At 40.6% G+C, this 14,557-nt stretch overlaps 1 protein-coding gene across 1 annotated transcript in view; it reads left to right on the top strand.

Annotated features, from left to right (window-relative positions):
- Window positions 1–12,137: 12,137 nt before the first annotated feature.
- Window positions 12,138–14,557, top strand: part of LOC139432909 (alpha-actinin-1-like) — a 42,681-nt gene continuing 40,261 nt past the window's right edge. Inside the window, exon 1 of the mRNA XM_071201662.1 lies at window positions 12,138–12,535. Coding sequence (XP_071057763.1) covers window positions 12,410–12,535 — 126 coding nt within the window. The 5' untranslated portion in view covers window positions 12,138–12,409. The remainder of the gene's footprint in view (window positions 12,536–14,557) is intronic.

Here is a 14,557-nt window from a genome sequence, read left to right as displayed (position 1 = left end):
TCTGTATGCAATGCATTAAGAGAAAACAAAGGTAACAGATAACGGCTGGTCATCCAACGCGATGAGTTCAGCTATCTTGGCTGTTATTTTTTTGGCCTTTTCTCTGTTCTGGGGCCGTTTCTCTTTCCTTTTGAAAGTCTCTGAAAGTGTCGGTTGTTTCAGTGCCGTTACCCGAGTGGCCGCTGTGTACTCGTCGTGTTGTTGTTGGTGTTTGTTTCTCAGGCGGCGTGTTAGATTGGTCGTGTTGAACGTAGCTCTGTTCTTTCCACCACGCGGAACCTCCTTCTTGCAAACATTGCATCTGGCTGTTACACTGCCTTCGCTTTCAATTTTATAATACTTCCAAACTCCTGACATGTTCTCCGTCCCGACTCCCGAGTCACCAGCTGAACGTAGCCTCTCGTTAGCTTACTGCTACTATTAGACACTGCGCCCACTCTGTTGCCAGATTTCAGAGAAATAAGCAACCAGGTCTGAAAACAAGCCCAACAGAAGCAACACATACATGATGTTGTGTCATTTTAAACCAAAACTAAGTCCTCAGGATGACTTTAAGACGTGAACATGGTCATTTTTGTTTTTGCCTGGAACCGAGGGAAACTCTGAAAGAATACGCCCATTGGCTACAAATCAATATATGATTGGTTGATCAAACTGTCAGTCCAAAGGTACGCTCTCATTCAGTGCAACGGCCAGGGTATTCGATCAAGGATGTAGAATACCTTGGTTGAAGGATATTCTACCCAGAGACCCAGAACAAGATTTGATTGGTTGCTTTCTTTTCTCACACAAACCACTGAAATGCGTAGCGCATGGTCCGAGAAGGACAAACAAATCAACGTAACACTGTAATATTACAGATCAACAACACAGATACGATTCTCATTTATTAATTTTATTATATTTTATTTATATAATTAAATCGATTTGTTTTATCTGAGTGTTCCAGGGTATTCTCTGAATACATTGAAGGCCCTGACGGTTCGCCACTGCCATGCTTACACGGCTTCATGTGAAAGGGATGTGTCTGAGCGAGCGGCCGTGACCTCGAGCAACAAAAGCCGACGAGAGCAGAATATTTTATTTACTGAATTCAAAAGCTGTCTTTGCTTTAATTAAGAGGAGAGGTCAAGGATGAAGGTATTATTATGAGCTGAATTAAAACATATATATATTTCTGAGAATTGTAATGATATTTGAGATGATGGCTGCAATTCATTTATTTTATCTTAATGATTATTTTTCTAAATTAAAAAGCATCTAATACGCTGAAAACAGCATTTTATGCCTCTTTTCATTTTTAAGGATTAAAATAAATAATACAATTTATTAATTATACTTTTTTTAAATTATATTTAAATCTGTTTATAATATAAAAATGGTATGTTATATTATAAGGATATTTATATATAAAATAAATACATACCTTTATTTTGCTGCAAAAAGTAAATAGATATTTACAAATATATTATCCTATTTTTTATCTTATATTTATATCTTTGTTATTGTGTATACTATTTATTTTCTCATTTGATTATTTTTTATTTATGTATTCGATATATTATCTTTTTGTATTTTTTATAATATTCCTTATGGTTGCTTTCATTATTTGTATTATTCCTATTTTCATATATATATTTAGTTTTATTATTTATATTATTTAGTATCTTATTATTCATTTGTTGTAGTCTTAAAATAGATGCATCACGAGGGTAATATTCATACATGTGCGAGTGTCTCATTATATTACATTACATTGCATTTAGCTGACGCTTTTATCCAAAGCGACTTCCAATAAGTGCATTCGACCAAGAAGATACAAACTAGAAGAAAACAGAATCATATAAAGTACATCAGGTTTCATAGAGCCAAACAATTTCAAGTGCTACTCAACTGGCTTTAGAGAAGCCAGTCCTTTATTAGTATATAAGTGCTCTGTTAGCAGTTCTATCGCTCGAAGTGGAGTCGAAAGAGTTTTCAGCCGGAAGGTGTGTAAGCTTTCTGCTGTCCTGATGTCAATGGGAGCTCATTCCACCATCTTGGAGCCAGGATAGCAAACCCACGTGTTTCTTCTGACGGGAACTTGGGTCCCCCTCGAAGTGCGGGTGCAGCGAGCCGTTTGGCTGATGCCGAGCGGAGTGCACGTGTCTCCTCCACAGATAATCTGTCCGACCCATTCCCCAAACTGAGACATGATTGTCTGTCAAACACATATGAGGTCATCAAGAGGAGACGGGAAACTGCTGAATCTCGTCTGCAGACCGCAGAGTGAACAGAGGTTACTGGAAGAGAGTACAAAGAGACATTCCACACACACTACTCCTCATACTCCTCACACTCTATACACACACTCTCCTCACACTGCTCACAATCCCCAAACTCCTCACACTTTACACACACTCCTCACTCTCCTCACACTCCTCACTCTCCTCACACTCTTCACACTCTTCATACTCACACACTCCTCTCACAGTGTGTCGTCGTGGTTAATCTGAGGGCCCAGCCGAGGTTATCAGGTTGTTTGTTCTGCGCTCTTGTCAAAAAGAATTTCCTGAGTGGAGCCGTCACTTATCTGCAGGAAGTAGACACCCTTCATTTAACCCCATGCTCCCCCCGGGGCGAGTTATATTATAGTTGATATCCAAAGAGGCAGAGTGTGTGTGTGCTGTAAGGCTGTTTGCATCGAGACTGGAGTGTGTCTACATCGGGTTATTGATTATACTGGCTGCCGGTGTGACACCTGCAACGCCAATCATAGATGTACTAAGGCAAACACACAGTGCGCCAAAATAAAAAAATGGGTACTAGTCGAGGGCCGGACTGGTTCAAGGTTTATTGCAAAACGTATTGAAATGAACTTATTGCACATATTAAATCTGGAACTAACAAAGCTTAAATTATTGCCTATAAAAACAACATTAAATAATCAGTTGCATTCATTTCTTATGGCTCTATCAGCAGCTTTTCCAGAGTCATTTCTTATGAGTACATTTTTCCACAGGCCAACAACAGAACTATTTCCCTCAAAGAGAAAAACAAACATGCCCTGTTGTCTCAAGAAAAAAAGTGCAGAAGGAAACATCCATTTAAACAGTTTGCTGCTGTGATGCTAGTTCAAGCTACTCACCCAAGATCTGCCAAGTATCTACTTGGCAGATCTTGGGTCCACGTTCATCAATGTTTAGCTGAGGAGACCCTCAGGATGGAGTGAAGGTGTGCGTGCAATATACCGGCGGGCCAGATCTATTAGTAATTCGAAATTATCCTGCGGGCCGAAATTAAATCCACCAACGGCCTAATTTGGCCCCCGGGCCTTGAGTTTGACACGTGTGTACTAAGGGGTTAATTTAACAAATAATCAGAAGTTATTTGTTGCTTAGCTTAACCAATTAGCTTGATTGGAACAAGATAAAAAATACTTCAAATAATATGTTCAAGAAAGAAAGACCACAATCTGAGACAAATACCGTAAATTATGAAAAAATACTATGATTCATATTTACGAAATATTACATAAATATTAGGTACAAAAATACAGTAAATAATGAAAAGGAACGAAGAAATATAAATACAAAAAAGAAGGAAAATAATATAAACACCTAAATATAAAAAAGAACAAATACAATAGACATATTAAAAAGTACCATACATAATATGCACAAGAAACATAATATAGAATGGTGGAAAAAGTTCAAATATATATGTATAGAATATGGAGGGATGAAACCCTCTTTAATGGTCACACAGAGCACACAGCACACAGCGAAATGTGTTCTCTGCTTTTAACCCTAGTACTAGGGTCAGTGGGCAGCTATTGTACAGCGCCGGGGAGTGAAGGGGGGTGTCTTGCCTTGCTCAAGGGCACCACGGCAGGACGGCAGGACCCAGGAGGTGAACTGGGACCTCTCCAAGTAGCAGTCCACACTCCATATTTTTAGGTCTGGTCGGGGACTTGAACTGGCGACCCTACGGCTCACAGTCCAAGCCTCTACTGACTGAGCCACTGCCGGACGTATATGTACAATACATCTGAATTAAAAGCGAAAATCACATGTATTATAGTTATTAGTTAAAAACTTGAGCATGCTCTACTTGTCTCATTTCAACAGAATCAAACCCCAGGCTTCCAGCCAGTGGCGGCGCTAGGGGGTGGCTATTTGGGCTCAAGCCCCGGATGTTTTCTGAAAAGCCCCGGATGTTTCACTTAAAAAAAATAAAAAAATTTTTTTTTGAAAATGTCTCGGGAGTAATGTGCAGTACCGGAGTCCACCAGAGAGGCAGCCGTTGCGGGACATTAGCCTGCGTACTGCGTAGCCTTCCCTGCCCTGAAGAAGAAGTGATCCTTCCTAGTGCCTGACGAGTTTTAAGCTAATAGCCTATACAGTTATAGATATTAGAAAGTTATTTTCATCGAAGCAGGCGCCACAAGCTGCAGCATCAGCATCAGCATCAGCATCAGCAGCATCGGCATCAGCAGCAGCAGCAGCAGCATTAGCAGCAGAAGACAACAATGTCATCACCAGCAGTGAAGAAATGGATGATGTTTCAGGTTTGTGAATCTAATGGTGATATCTGCACTCTGGCTGACTGAGTAAGAAGTGAAAAAGAGTGATGTACTGTAACGTTAATCTTATAGCTAGTAAACATGGAGTAACCAAGGCAAGGCAAGTTTATTTATATAGCACCTTTCAACACAAGGCAATTCAAGGTGCTTTACAAAAATGAAAGACATTCAGACAACAGTAAAAGATAATAAAAGAAACATTAAAAGAAAAAATACATGAATAAATAGTTACAGTGCAGTTTAAGATATGAATAGTTCACACAGAAGTTCCACTTTACTGATGAACACAACAGCTCAGTTTAAATTAAAAGCAGCGACAAAAAGATAAACCACACTAAGTCAATACCCTTATATGTTAGTATGTATACAGAACATGACTACAAATTATCCTAAGATGTAACGTTAACCCTTCATACCTCAGTCTACTTTTAAGACACTAAAATAACGTATTCCAATTTTTATTTTGTTTTCGCGCGTGGAATTATACCGGCTCTCGTTTCAGTACACATAACAACGGAACCATAGCAACGGAAATGACAGGCAACGGAACTGACAGGCAACACTCTGAATCCGATTGGCTGTAACTGCATCCACTCAGAGTGCCCGATTCAGAAATGTGACTCTTACACTCTTTACGTCACAAACAAAGATGGTGGATGAGAATAGATCTATAAAACGATAAGCAATGCGCAGTGGATCGGAAGAGGACGGTGTGTCGGCGTTGTTCGATAGCGGTGCGGTATGCTAATGGAAACACACGCCAAACATGCTAAATCACATCAGAAGGCATCACCCAGATTTGCCAATCACCGGAGCCCGGCAAAAGACAACAGCAGTTCAACAGCTGATCCCCGCTGTTTTTAAGAAGCCAATAGACATGAGAGCCGAGAGACCAAAATAAATAACGGAAGCTATTGGCATATTTTTTCAATGACTTTGCGCTCTTGAAACACTTTCTTATTATTTACGATGTAATATTTTCAAGACATTCTTTTTAGTTTTACAGCTTGATGAAACCTTTTTGTTTGAGATCAGCCATTATAGATACTATGGCCATCTGAGTGTGTGTGGTACTGTTTGTGGTTTGTTTTTAACTGTTTAATACAGTTAATTATTCAAAATGTCAGAGTTCCTTATTTTGAAACTGAAACGTGCACTACTGTTCAAAAATAAATAACAACAAACCTGGAATTATGCATTTGGGACTTTTTTTTGCTTTTTCTTGTTGAACCGAACCGTGACCCCCAAACCGAGGTGCGAACCGAACCGTGACTTCTGTGAACCGTTACACCCCTAGTCCCCGGTGTTCCAGGGAACTCACCAAGTGTCAGAAAACACAACCCTCTCTCTTTTCCTCCATACCCAAATCTCTAAAAACCGGGCTGTAACGGATCTGATACAGACTGATCTTTAATTATTTTCTACGTCACAGAAGTGGTGCTCCGCTTATTGGTCAATTCTCCACCTATCAGGGGAATGTGGGGTTGGGCCGCTGTAGTACATATGCCAGGCCTGTAAGTGGCGCTGTAGTCTGCAACAAAAGCAGCGAAGAAGACTTCCCGCGCATGGTTGCCATGGTTGCCCTTCTGTTTATTCTCCGCTCTGGCTCCTTTTCTCCCTCCCCGAGGTAAGCGTTTGCTCCCGCTGCTGTAATTCAATGCAATCCCTCCCTCGCTGTAATTCTCTCCGGTAGTCCACCAGCAGATGACAAACACCCACCTCTCCGGCTCTTCCAAGGAACGAGGGGACCGTGCGGCAGAGTTTCAGTTACATTTTGTTTCGCCGGTCAACATGTCCGTTAAAGTTTAAATCTTCCGGACAAAATAAGAAAAATGCCGGTCAAAGGTCTTCTTTGTTATTTATTGAGCTTTAAAACAAATGAATAACGACTCAATATAAGAATAAAACACGGAGGACGGAGATCTCTTTTTCTCCCCCTCTTCTCCCCGCTGCAGCCCAGCAGCTGATCTCAGAGCACGCTCCCCTCTCCTGCAGGGGGGCGTGGTGCAGCTCACAGAAAGAGCAAATAGAGCAAAATGAGGCATGGCTAAAATGCAGGATCTGTTTGGTATTTTGAAAGAGAAACTATTTATATACTTTATATAGGTATGGCCCTACAATATATTGTTCAAATATAGCATGATATGTCCCCTTTAAGGTATTATTAAGGTAGGGTTAATGTTGCTCTCAAAGTGCACCAGATTGATGCTTTTAACCTCAATATTTAAAAATAAATCATGCCCCCGGACCCCCCTAGAGGAGGCGACGACCCCCCTAAAGGATGTTTGGTGTCCCCCCCCAACAACTCCTGGGCTAACCCCCGGATCTCCTACAATCCTAACTCCGCCTCTGCTTCCAGCACAATAGGCTTTCTTTTATCTGTATTTATTCAGGGAAGGTTAACTGTGTGTGTTCTGCAGCGACGCCCTTCCACTCTCTGTAGGTCAGACTCAGAACAACCACAAGACTCAAGGACTTCCACCAGAGGAGCAGGGGAAGCAAACGCACCGTCTGAGTTACATAAGATTTCAGTTACAAGTATTTTACATACCTATAAATGCACACGTATGGTTGAAAAACCAGCTGTGCCCCAGTTATTCCCCTTTGTCGCTTTATTTACTTCACAAAATGATTTTTATATGTTACTAAAATCAAATGTCACCTTTAATTCATGAAGCACACAGAATTTTTACCAAATACATTATTTAAAACCCTTTGGACACTAACAATGTCCGTTAAATACCTTCCGTATATTCATCACACATTTTATCAGCCATATATACATTTAAAATGTACTTTGCTTGCATTGTTTTTACTGTACCTTAATGTTTTGCATAGATTTAGTTATTAATACTAAAGTGAATTATACTTTTCTTCCCCAGAAATGTAATGTTATTTAAAGTAATGTAATAGAACGTGTGTGCAAGCATGAGGTTGTTTATGAAGTTGTGTTTTATCTAGTGAGGTTTCAGTGAAAAAGGGTCAAATTTATGAAGTAAGGATGATAAATCTTTTCAAATTACTTTCAACTCATCAACAATTTTCTTAGTTTTTAGGATTTTTCATTCACTGTGGAGGCATTTTTCAGCAATTCACGGTAACTCCTGAAGAGTAGCTGATGCACAAATGATAATATTGTGGTCACATGTTCTTTTAAGGTGTATAACTAAAGGTATTTTAGTCAGATCATACAGACCCAGCTTTTACCCTTTGCTGCATCATAACCTAGGAAAACTCTCCTCGCATTCCTTCCTTTGGCCTCTGATAGTGTTTAACCACAAACCCAAACACATGTACAACTCTGCTGCTTTATCCTGGTCGTTCTGCTCAGCTTCCCATACATGGCTCAGCTTTAACAACTATTTAAGAATTCCCCCTTCCGACATGACTGGAATAATTTGGTAAGTTTCCAGACTGGGCCCAATGTACCGGCTCTTCACATGACCCGACTTTCTCCACTGACTCCTCTAAGGGTATTCTGGGATTCTGCTGAATGGTACGATGTTGAAGTAAACTCGTACCCAACTGTGCAGCCTGGAGTGTGCCACCAGAATAATCACACCCATTTCAGTGGCTAATTATAATGAGTTAATTGATGCGTTTTAATAGGCCAGCATTTGCCGTCTTTGTCAGCCGGCCAATTTCAAGTTTCTGCTTTATGGGTCGGATCAAGGTTTTATTTAGCACGGCTGGGTTTAAAATGACAGAATGGAAAAACTCATTAGCACTTAGAATATAAATGATACATTTAAAGGCTTTTTTTTAGCCACGATAGCATGGATCTGATCCAACACTGAACTCAAGGCTCAAATATCTCATCAAATATTTTAATGTATTGCCATGAAATTTGGTACAGATGTTCATTTTCCCCTCAGGGTTTATTTGAAATAACTTTTGATTTGTTTTTATGGCATGATGGTTAGCTTACTGATATTAGCATTTACCTAATAGCTTAGCCTAATAGCCTCAAAGAGCTGCATGCTGAAGTGTCTACTCTACATATTTTAGTCATATTCAATGTTGCAAAAAAAATGTTTTCTTGATGCAATGATGGTTGTTTACATACAGTATGAACATGTCAGAGTTTTATTTTAAAGCAGAATTTAATAATTGTGAGCATGTTAGCTTATTTACATTAGCATTGCTATCCTGGCTCCAAAATGGTGGAATGAGCTCCCCATTGAAATCAGGACCGCAGAAAGCTTACACACCTTCCGGCGCAGACTGAAAACTCATTTCTTTCGACTCCACTTCGAGCGATAGAATGACTAACAAAGAACTGCTAACAGAGCACTTATATACTAATAAAGGACTGGCTTAGCCAGTTGAGCAGCACTTGAAACGATTGGCTCTTTGAAACCTGATGTTCTTATATGATTCTGTTTTCCTCAAGGTTGTGTCTTCCTGGTCGAATGTACTTATTGTAAGTCGCTTTGGATAAAAGCGTCAGCTAAATGCAATGTAATGTAATGTAATGTAAAGCATTGCGCCAAACGCACCACTTTGCCAAAGTAGCCTAAACTAGCCGGCTTGCGGTAGACTTATTTCTTATTTCTTATAAGCTAAATGTTACAAAAATGTTTTTGTGCCCTAGTGTTCAATGTCTTTTTTTTTTTAAACATTGGAAGGTAATTAAAAAAAAACGTTTTAGTGTGACGGTGTTAGCTGACTGATATTAGCAATTAGCTAACGACTGCGCTAAAGTAGCCTCAACTAGCTGCTAGCATAGACTCTTAGCACTGTTTTTGCTTATTTAAGTCAGAGCAATGCTACATAAAAAACATTTTCTTCTGATGTTATGTTGGACATTTGTGATGTTTGAGGTTCTCATTGTGAGCATGTTAGCTTACTGACAAAGCACTATTTGGCCTAAGTATCCTAAAGGCCCGGACACACCAAGCTGACTGACACAGACGGACCCCCGACTGTTGTGTCGCCTCGCGTCTCTGCGTTTTGGCCATGTGTCGCACTGGAACACACCGCAAAGACTTCAGCCGATGGCCAAGAAGCACGTACGAACTGCGCATGCGTGAGTGGCAATAACTCTCCTTACCAGCAGGTGGCGGTAGTGTGTATTCGTCATTCAAAAGAGGCAACAACCGGAATACAGACTGCGTGATAGCCGTGAGAAGAAGAACAGACTGCGTGATATAAACAAACAACAAATAGCGTGTGCGTTCCATTTTCACTCTACAGCGAGAAGCTCATGAGGCTTTCCCGAACCTGTGTCGAGAGCTGCAGTTAAATTAAATCTCAGATTTGCCTTCTTAATAGTTTGTTTGGGTCCCTCACTTCCGTTTCGCTTCTCATGCACTGATTCGCTAGCTGAACAGCCAATCAGAATGATTTCTTCGGCCGAAAAGGCGTCAGCACGGCTGAAAAGACACAACGGTGGCCGGACGCCCATCGATGGCCAAAATCAGTCTGGTGTGTCCGGGCCTTTACAGCCGCTAGCTGTATAGACTATCTACAGTATATACTTTTTAAGAAATGTTTACAATATGTTAGTTTGATTACATCAGTAGCCTCACAGAGCTACTAGCCTTAGCCTGGTAAATACTAATTTTGGTAAGATAATACTCTACCATTAATACTTTTTTTGTTATGTTTTGTCGAATTTCTAAATAATTTATTAGAAGACTTTGATAGTTCTTCACTGTGAATACATTAGCATACTGACATTAGCATTTAGCTTAAAGCTCACTATTCTTACAGCCTCACACAGCTGCTGTACTGTTTCAAATGCATTTTGCAAATCCACTTTTAACAATTAAATCATCCATTTATTAAAGACACCATAATGAAATGGAGTTATAAGTATACCATGGATAATGAACATTGTATGAATCCAATAGTTTCATTTGAATGGAATGAATATCATTCATATCGTTTTTCTGATAAATACCTGTAAGTTAATTAGCTATTGGAAAAAAGCGTGTAATTATCCCCGTGACTAACGAGCTGCAGTCAGCTACTTTTGGTTTTGTTCCGTGGTTCAGTTTCCTCACCAGCACCGGTGACATCACGTTCCCAAACATTCACCCTTGGAAGTTTGTCCATATATGGAAGAGTGCTCCACTTTCTCCTGACTGCCAGGGCTATCCCGTGCATGTGTGTGTGTGAGAGAGAGAGAGAGAGAGAGAGAGAGAGAGAGAGAGAGAGTGTGTGTGTGTGTGTGTGTGGTGTGTGTGTGTGTGTGTGTGTGTGTGTGTGTGTGTGTGTGTGTGTGTGTGTGTGTGTGAGACAGGAAAGGGAGAGAGTTGGTTTACCTTACAAGGCAGACAGACCTGGACTTCCCTCTGGTGTTTACAGGAGCCTCTTTCTGACTCTCCTTTCTTTTCTCAATGACCAGGAGTCTGTAACGTGGACGTGCCAACATATTTAAAGCCAGGGTCACCTTCTAAAACTAATATTTGTTGGAATCCTCTTTACACCGGTTTCAGGGGACATTCATAATGTGAAGAAGTGAGCATGGAACCAGATACATTCTTGCTGTTAAATGGGGAAACTATTTCCTCTAATTTATGAAGAATTTTTCATTTTTAGGATTCTTCATTCACGGTTGAGGCATGTGAGAATATTCCAGTTTGCTTCAATAATTCAGGGCATCAGCGGATGATTAGCATAGTTTATATACAAATGATCATTTTGTTTGTGAAGTATTACTTAAACAAGAGTGAATATCCCTCTAAAGTCAACATTTCATCACTTTCTGTTCCCTGGTCTGGAGGTCAATGGTTTTCTGAATGTGTTTTTGGTTGTTGGCCTGAAATAAGGTCTGACACAAGCTGAAGATTTTTATTCTACGATATAAATATGTCAGTAAATACCCCACTGGTGAATTTAAAAACAGCGTTTGCTAACAAGTGTCTAAATTAGTCAAGTAAACGTCATCACGCCCAACATTAGCCGCCTTTAGCTTAGCGGTATTGACATGAAGTCATGTGACCGTGCTGTAGTTCCTTTATAGCCCAACAATGACCGCCTTTAGCTTAGCGGTGGTGACATGAAGTCATGTGACCATGCTGTAGTCCCTTTATAGCCCAACATTAGCCACCTTTAGCTTAGCAGTTGTGACGTGAAGTCATGTGACCGTGCTGTAGTTCCTTTATAGCCCAACATTAGCCACCTTTAGCTTAGCGGTTGTGACGTGAAGTCATGTGACCGTGCTGTAGTTCCTTATAGCCTAACGTTAGCTTTTGGCTTTAAAAATCATAAAGTGGTGTTAATATGTGGAGATTATCCTGCTGAACAAAACGTGAAGTCAGTAGCAAAATTATTAAAAAATAAAACATAAAATAAATTATAAGAAACACCTAATATTAATAAAACAGCTTTGTCAGCCCTCTTTAAACTAAAATATTAAAAAGATCCTGGAAAGTTTCCGGAAGTAACATGTGTTACATGTGTTTTATCCTAATTACACTACTCGACAGTCATACCTCAGACCAACAACATGCAGTCAACCTTGGATATAAAGCCTCAGGACTGACAACCAAAACAGCCAATCAGCTCCCAGAAGGCGGGTCATGTGCTCCCCGAGGCGTCCAATCACAGCGCTCGGTCGGCTATCGATTCAATTTTGTCTGAAGCAGAAGTTTTTTGCGTCTGTCGCTCCTCGCCTTCCGCGGAGAGCTGCTGAAAAACTACCGCAGAGAAGAGAGAGAAAATAGGCAGAGTTCGTGGGGAGAAAGAGAGAAAGAGGGAGGGTGAGACAGACAGAAAGAGAGGAAGAAGAAGCCGAGGGAGGACCGTTAATTTCATCCATAAACCGACTCTGAATGCGTGGCGGAGCCGAGCTGCAGGAAGAAAAAACCCAGCATCGAGATACGAAAACCAGTTTAAATGTATAACATGGATCAGGATCAGGACCAGTACGATGCCGATGGGGAGATTGCCTACATGCACCAGGAGGATGACTGGGATCGGGATATGCTCCTGGACCCTGCATGGGAGAAACAGCAGAGAAAGGTGAGACTCCGAAGCCGTTTTCAGGAGTAAAGGTGCGGAAATGAGGGGGGAGATCTGGAGGAGGATGATCATCAGAGGTGGGAGAAGTACTTAGATCTTGTACTTGCGTAAAAGTAGAAGTATCAGAGTGTAGGAATACTCTGTTACAGTAAAACTCCTGCAATCAAAATGTTACTCAAGTAAAAGTACAAAAGTATCAAAATCTAGTGAAAGTAGCGACAGTAAAAGTAGTCGTTGAGCAGATTGGTCCATTTCAGAATAATATATATGATATGTTTGATAATGATTGATCATTAAAGTGTTCTCAAAGCTGGTAAAGGGGCAGCTAGTTTTAATGACTTGGTACAGGCTACTGCAGGGTAGCTTGTGGATTTACTCCAGGTGGAACTAAAGTCTGATTTAACACTTGATTATATTTCACATCATTCATCCATCTGTAAAGTAACTAGATATATACATACATGTAGTGGAGTAAAAGTACCATTTACGTCTGAACTGTAGTGGAGTAGAAGTACAAAAAAATAAAAAACGAATACTCAAGTACAAGTACCTCACAAAGTACAGTACTTGAGTAAATCTACTTAGTTACTTCCCACCTCTGATGATCATAATGAGCATAACGTTAATTCGATGTGCTTTACGCTCTGTTCGCTTTAATTATAAACCGAATTAAGGCTTTGCTGGTCACCTGTGCTAGTTTCTGGTTGTGCTTCAAAACTTTTCATCCCTTCACATCTCTAAAAACACTCGGTTGGAAGAGTCCCGCTGTAGGGGTCGTGTAGGGGAGGAGGGGGGGGGGCAGGAACATGATTAAAAACTGGACATGACGCCCACCTTTCCAGAGCAACAGATGTCAGCCACGCGCTTCACTGCCCTCCTGTCATCTGATGATGCGACGTGGATTAGACCACGCTTAAGTGTGTGTGTGTGTGTGTGTGTGTGTGTGTGTGTGTGTGTGTGTGTGTGTGTGTGTGTGTGTGTGTGTGTGTGTGTGTGTGTGTGTGTGTGTGTGTGTGTGTGTGTGTGTGTGTGTGTGTGTGTGGCTAACCCCCCTATGGCTCATATTTGCGTCCCCTAATTAAGCTGTTTGGGGATTTTACACGCAGATTTTAAGTTTGGTGCATATATTGGTGATATAGCCAAAGTGTAGTAGTTAATTAATTAATTAATAAAAGTACCTAAGTACATTTACTCAAGTACTGTACTTGAATATTTCCATGTGTTGCTCATTTATACTTCTACTCCACTTTATCACTGTCAACATGAATTAATTTTTTTATTTTCTATTTTGAGATGTTTCTATTTTACGTTTGTTAATTTTCCAGTCTTTTTATTTTCTCATTAGGTGCAATACTTGTAATGAAGTATTTTGACAATAATATATTGGTACTTTTACTCAAGTAAAGTATCTGGATACGGCAATACTCAGGATTCAAAGGCTCTCTTGTCCTCTGCACAGGAGCCAGTGTAGATATGGCAATGAAAAACCTCCCAGGTCCATTCAGCAACATGAATATAATATAAGACAACAAAGTAGTATCAAATAGTGCAAGACTAATGTGCAAGTAATGCAGGAGAAGTGACGTATATAAAAAATACAATAAGCAAAATGTTGCAGAGAAGTACATACTTCTTCCAACACTAGTCGTAGTTACTTGATTCCTGTTTTAAAACCGTCTTCACGTGTTGGACGAACCTGAGCTCCAGAACCTGGTTTAACTCCACGATAAAGGGCTCGTTAAAGACACCCATTGGTCGTCTTTAACGAGCCCTGAATCCCCTCCAGCTGCGGCTCTCTTTCCTGCGCCGTCAGGAGAGCATGAATGGCCTGTTTGGAGAAGGGGTGTTACTTCTTCTCCTCTCTTTCCTCCCTCCACTGTGAGGAATCTGAGCGCGCTGTGGTTTGTTGGGTTGGGCTTGCATGGGAGCGTGAGTGTGCCCAAAAATGGTAATAATCGGCCCCTCTCTCTCTGCTGCTGGAAAACTTTTCCCCCTTTTAAGTTTCTCTGCTGCTCTCAGCTC

The sequence above is a fragment of the Pseudochaenichthys georgianus genome, chromosome 22 (genome assembly GCF_902827115.2).
Source record: "Pseudochaenichthys georgianus chromosome 22, fPseGeo1.2, whole genome shotgun sequence".
Lineage (NCBI taxonomy): Eukaryota > Metazoa > Chordata > Actinopteri > Perciformes > Channichthyidae > Pseudochaenichthys > Pseudochaenichthys georgianus.
The sequence above is the reverse complement of the archived record's forward strand: the minus strand, read 5'-3'. Positions and strand labels throughout refer to the sequence as shown.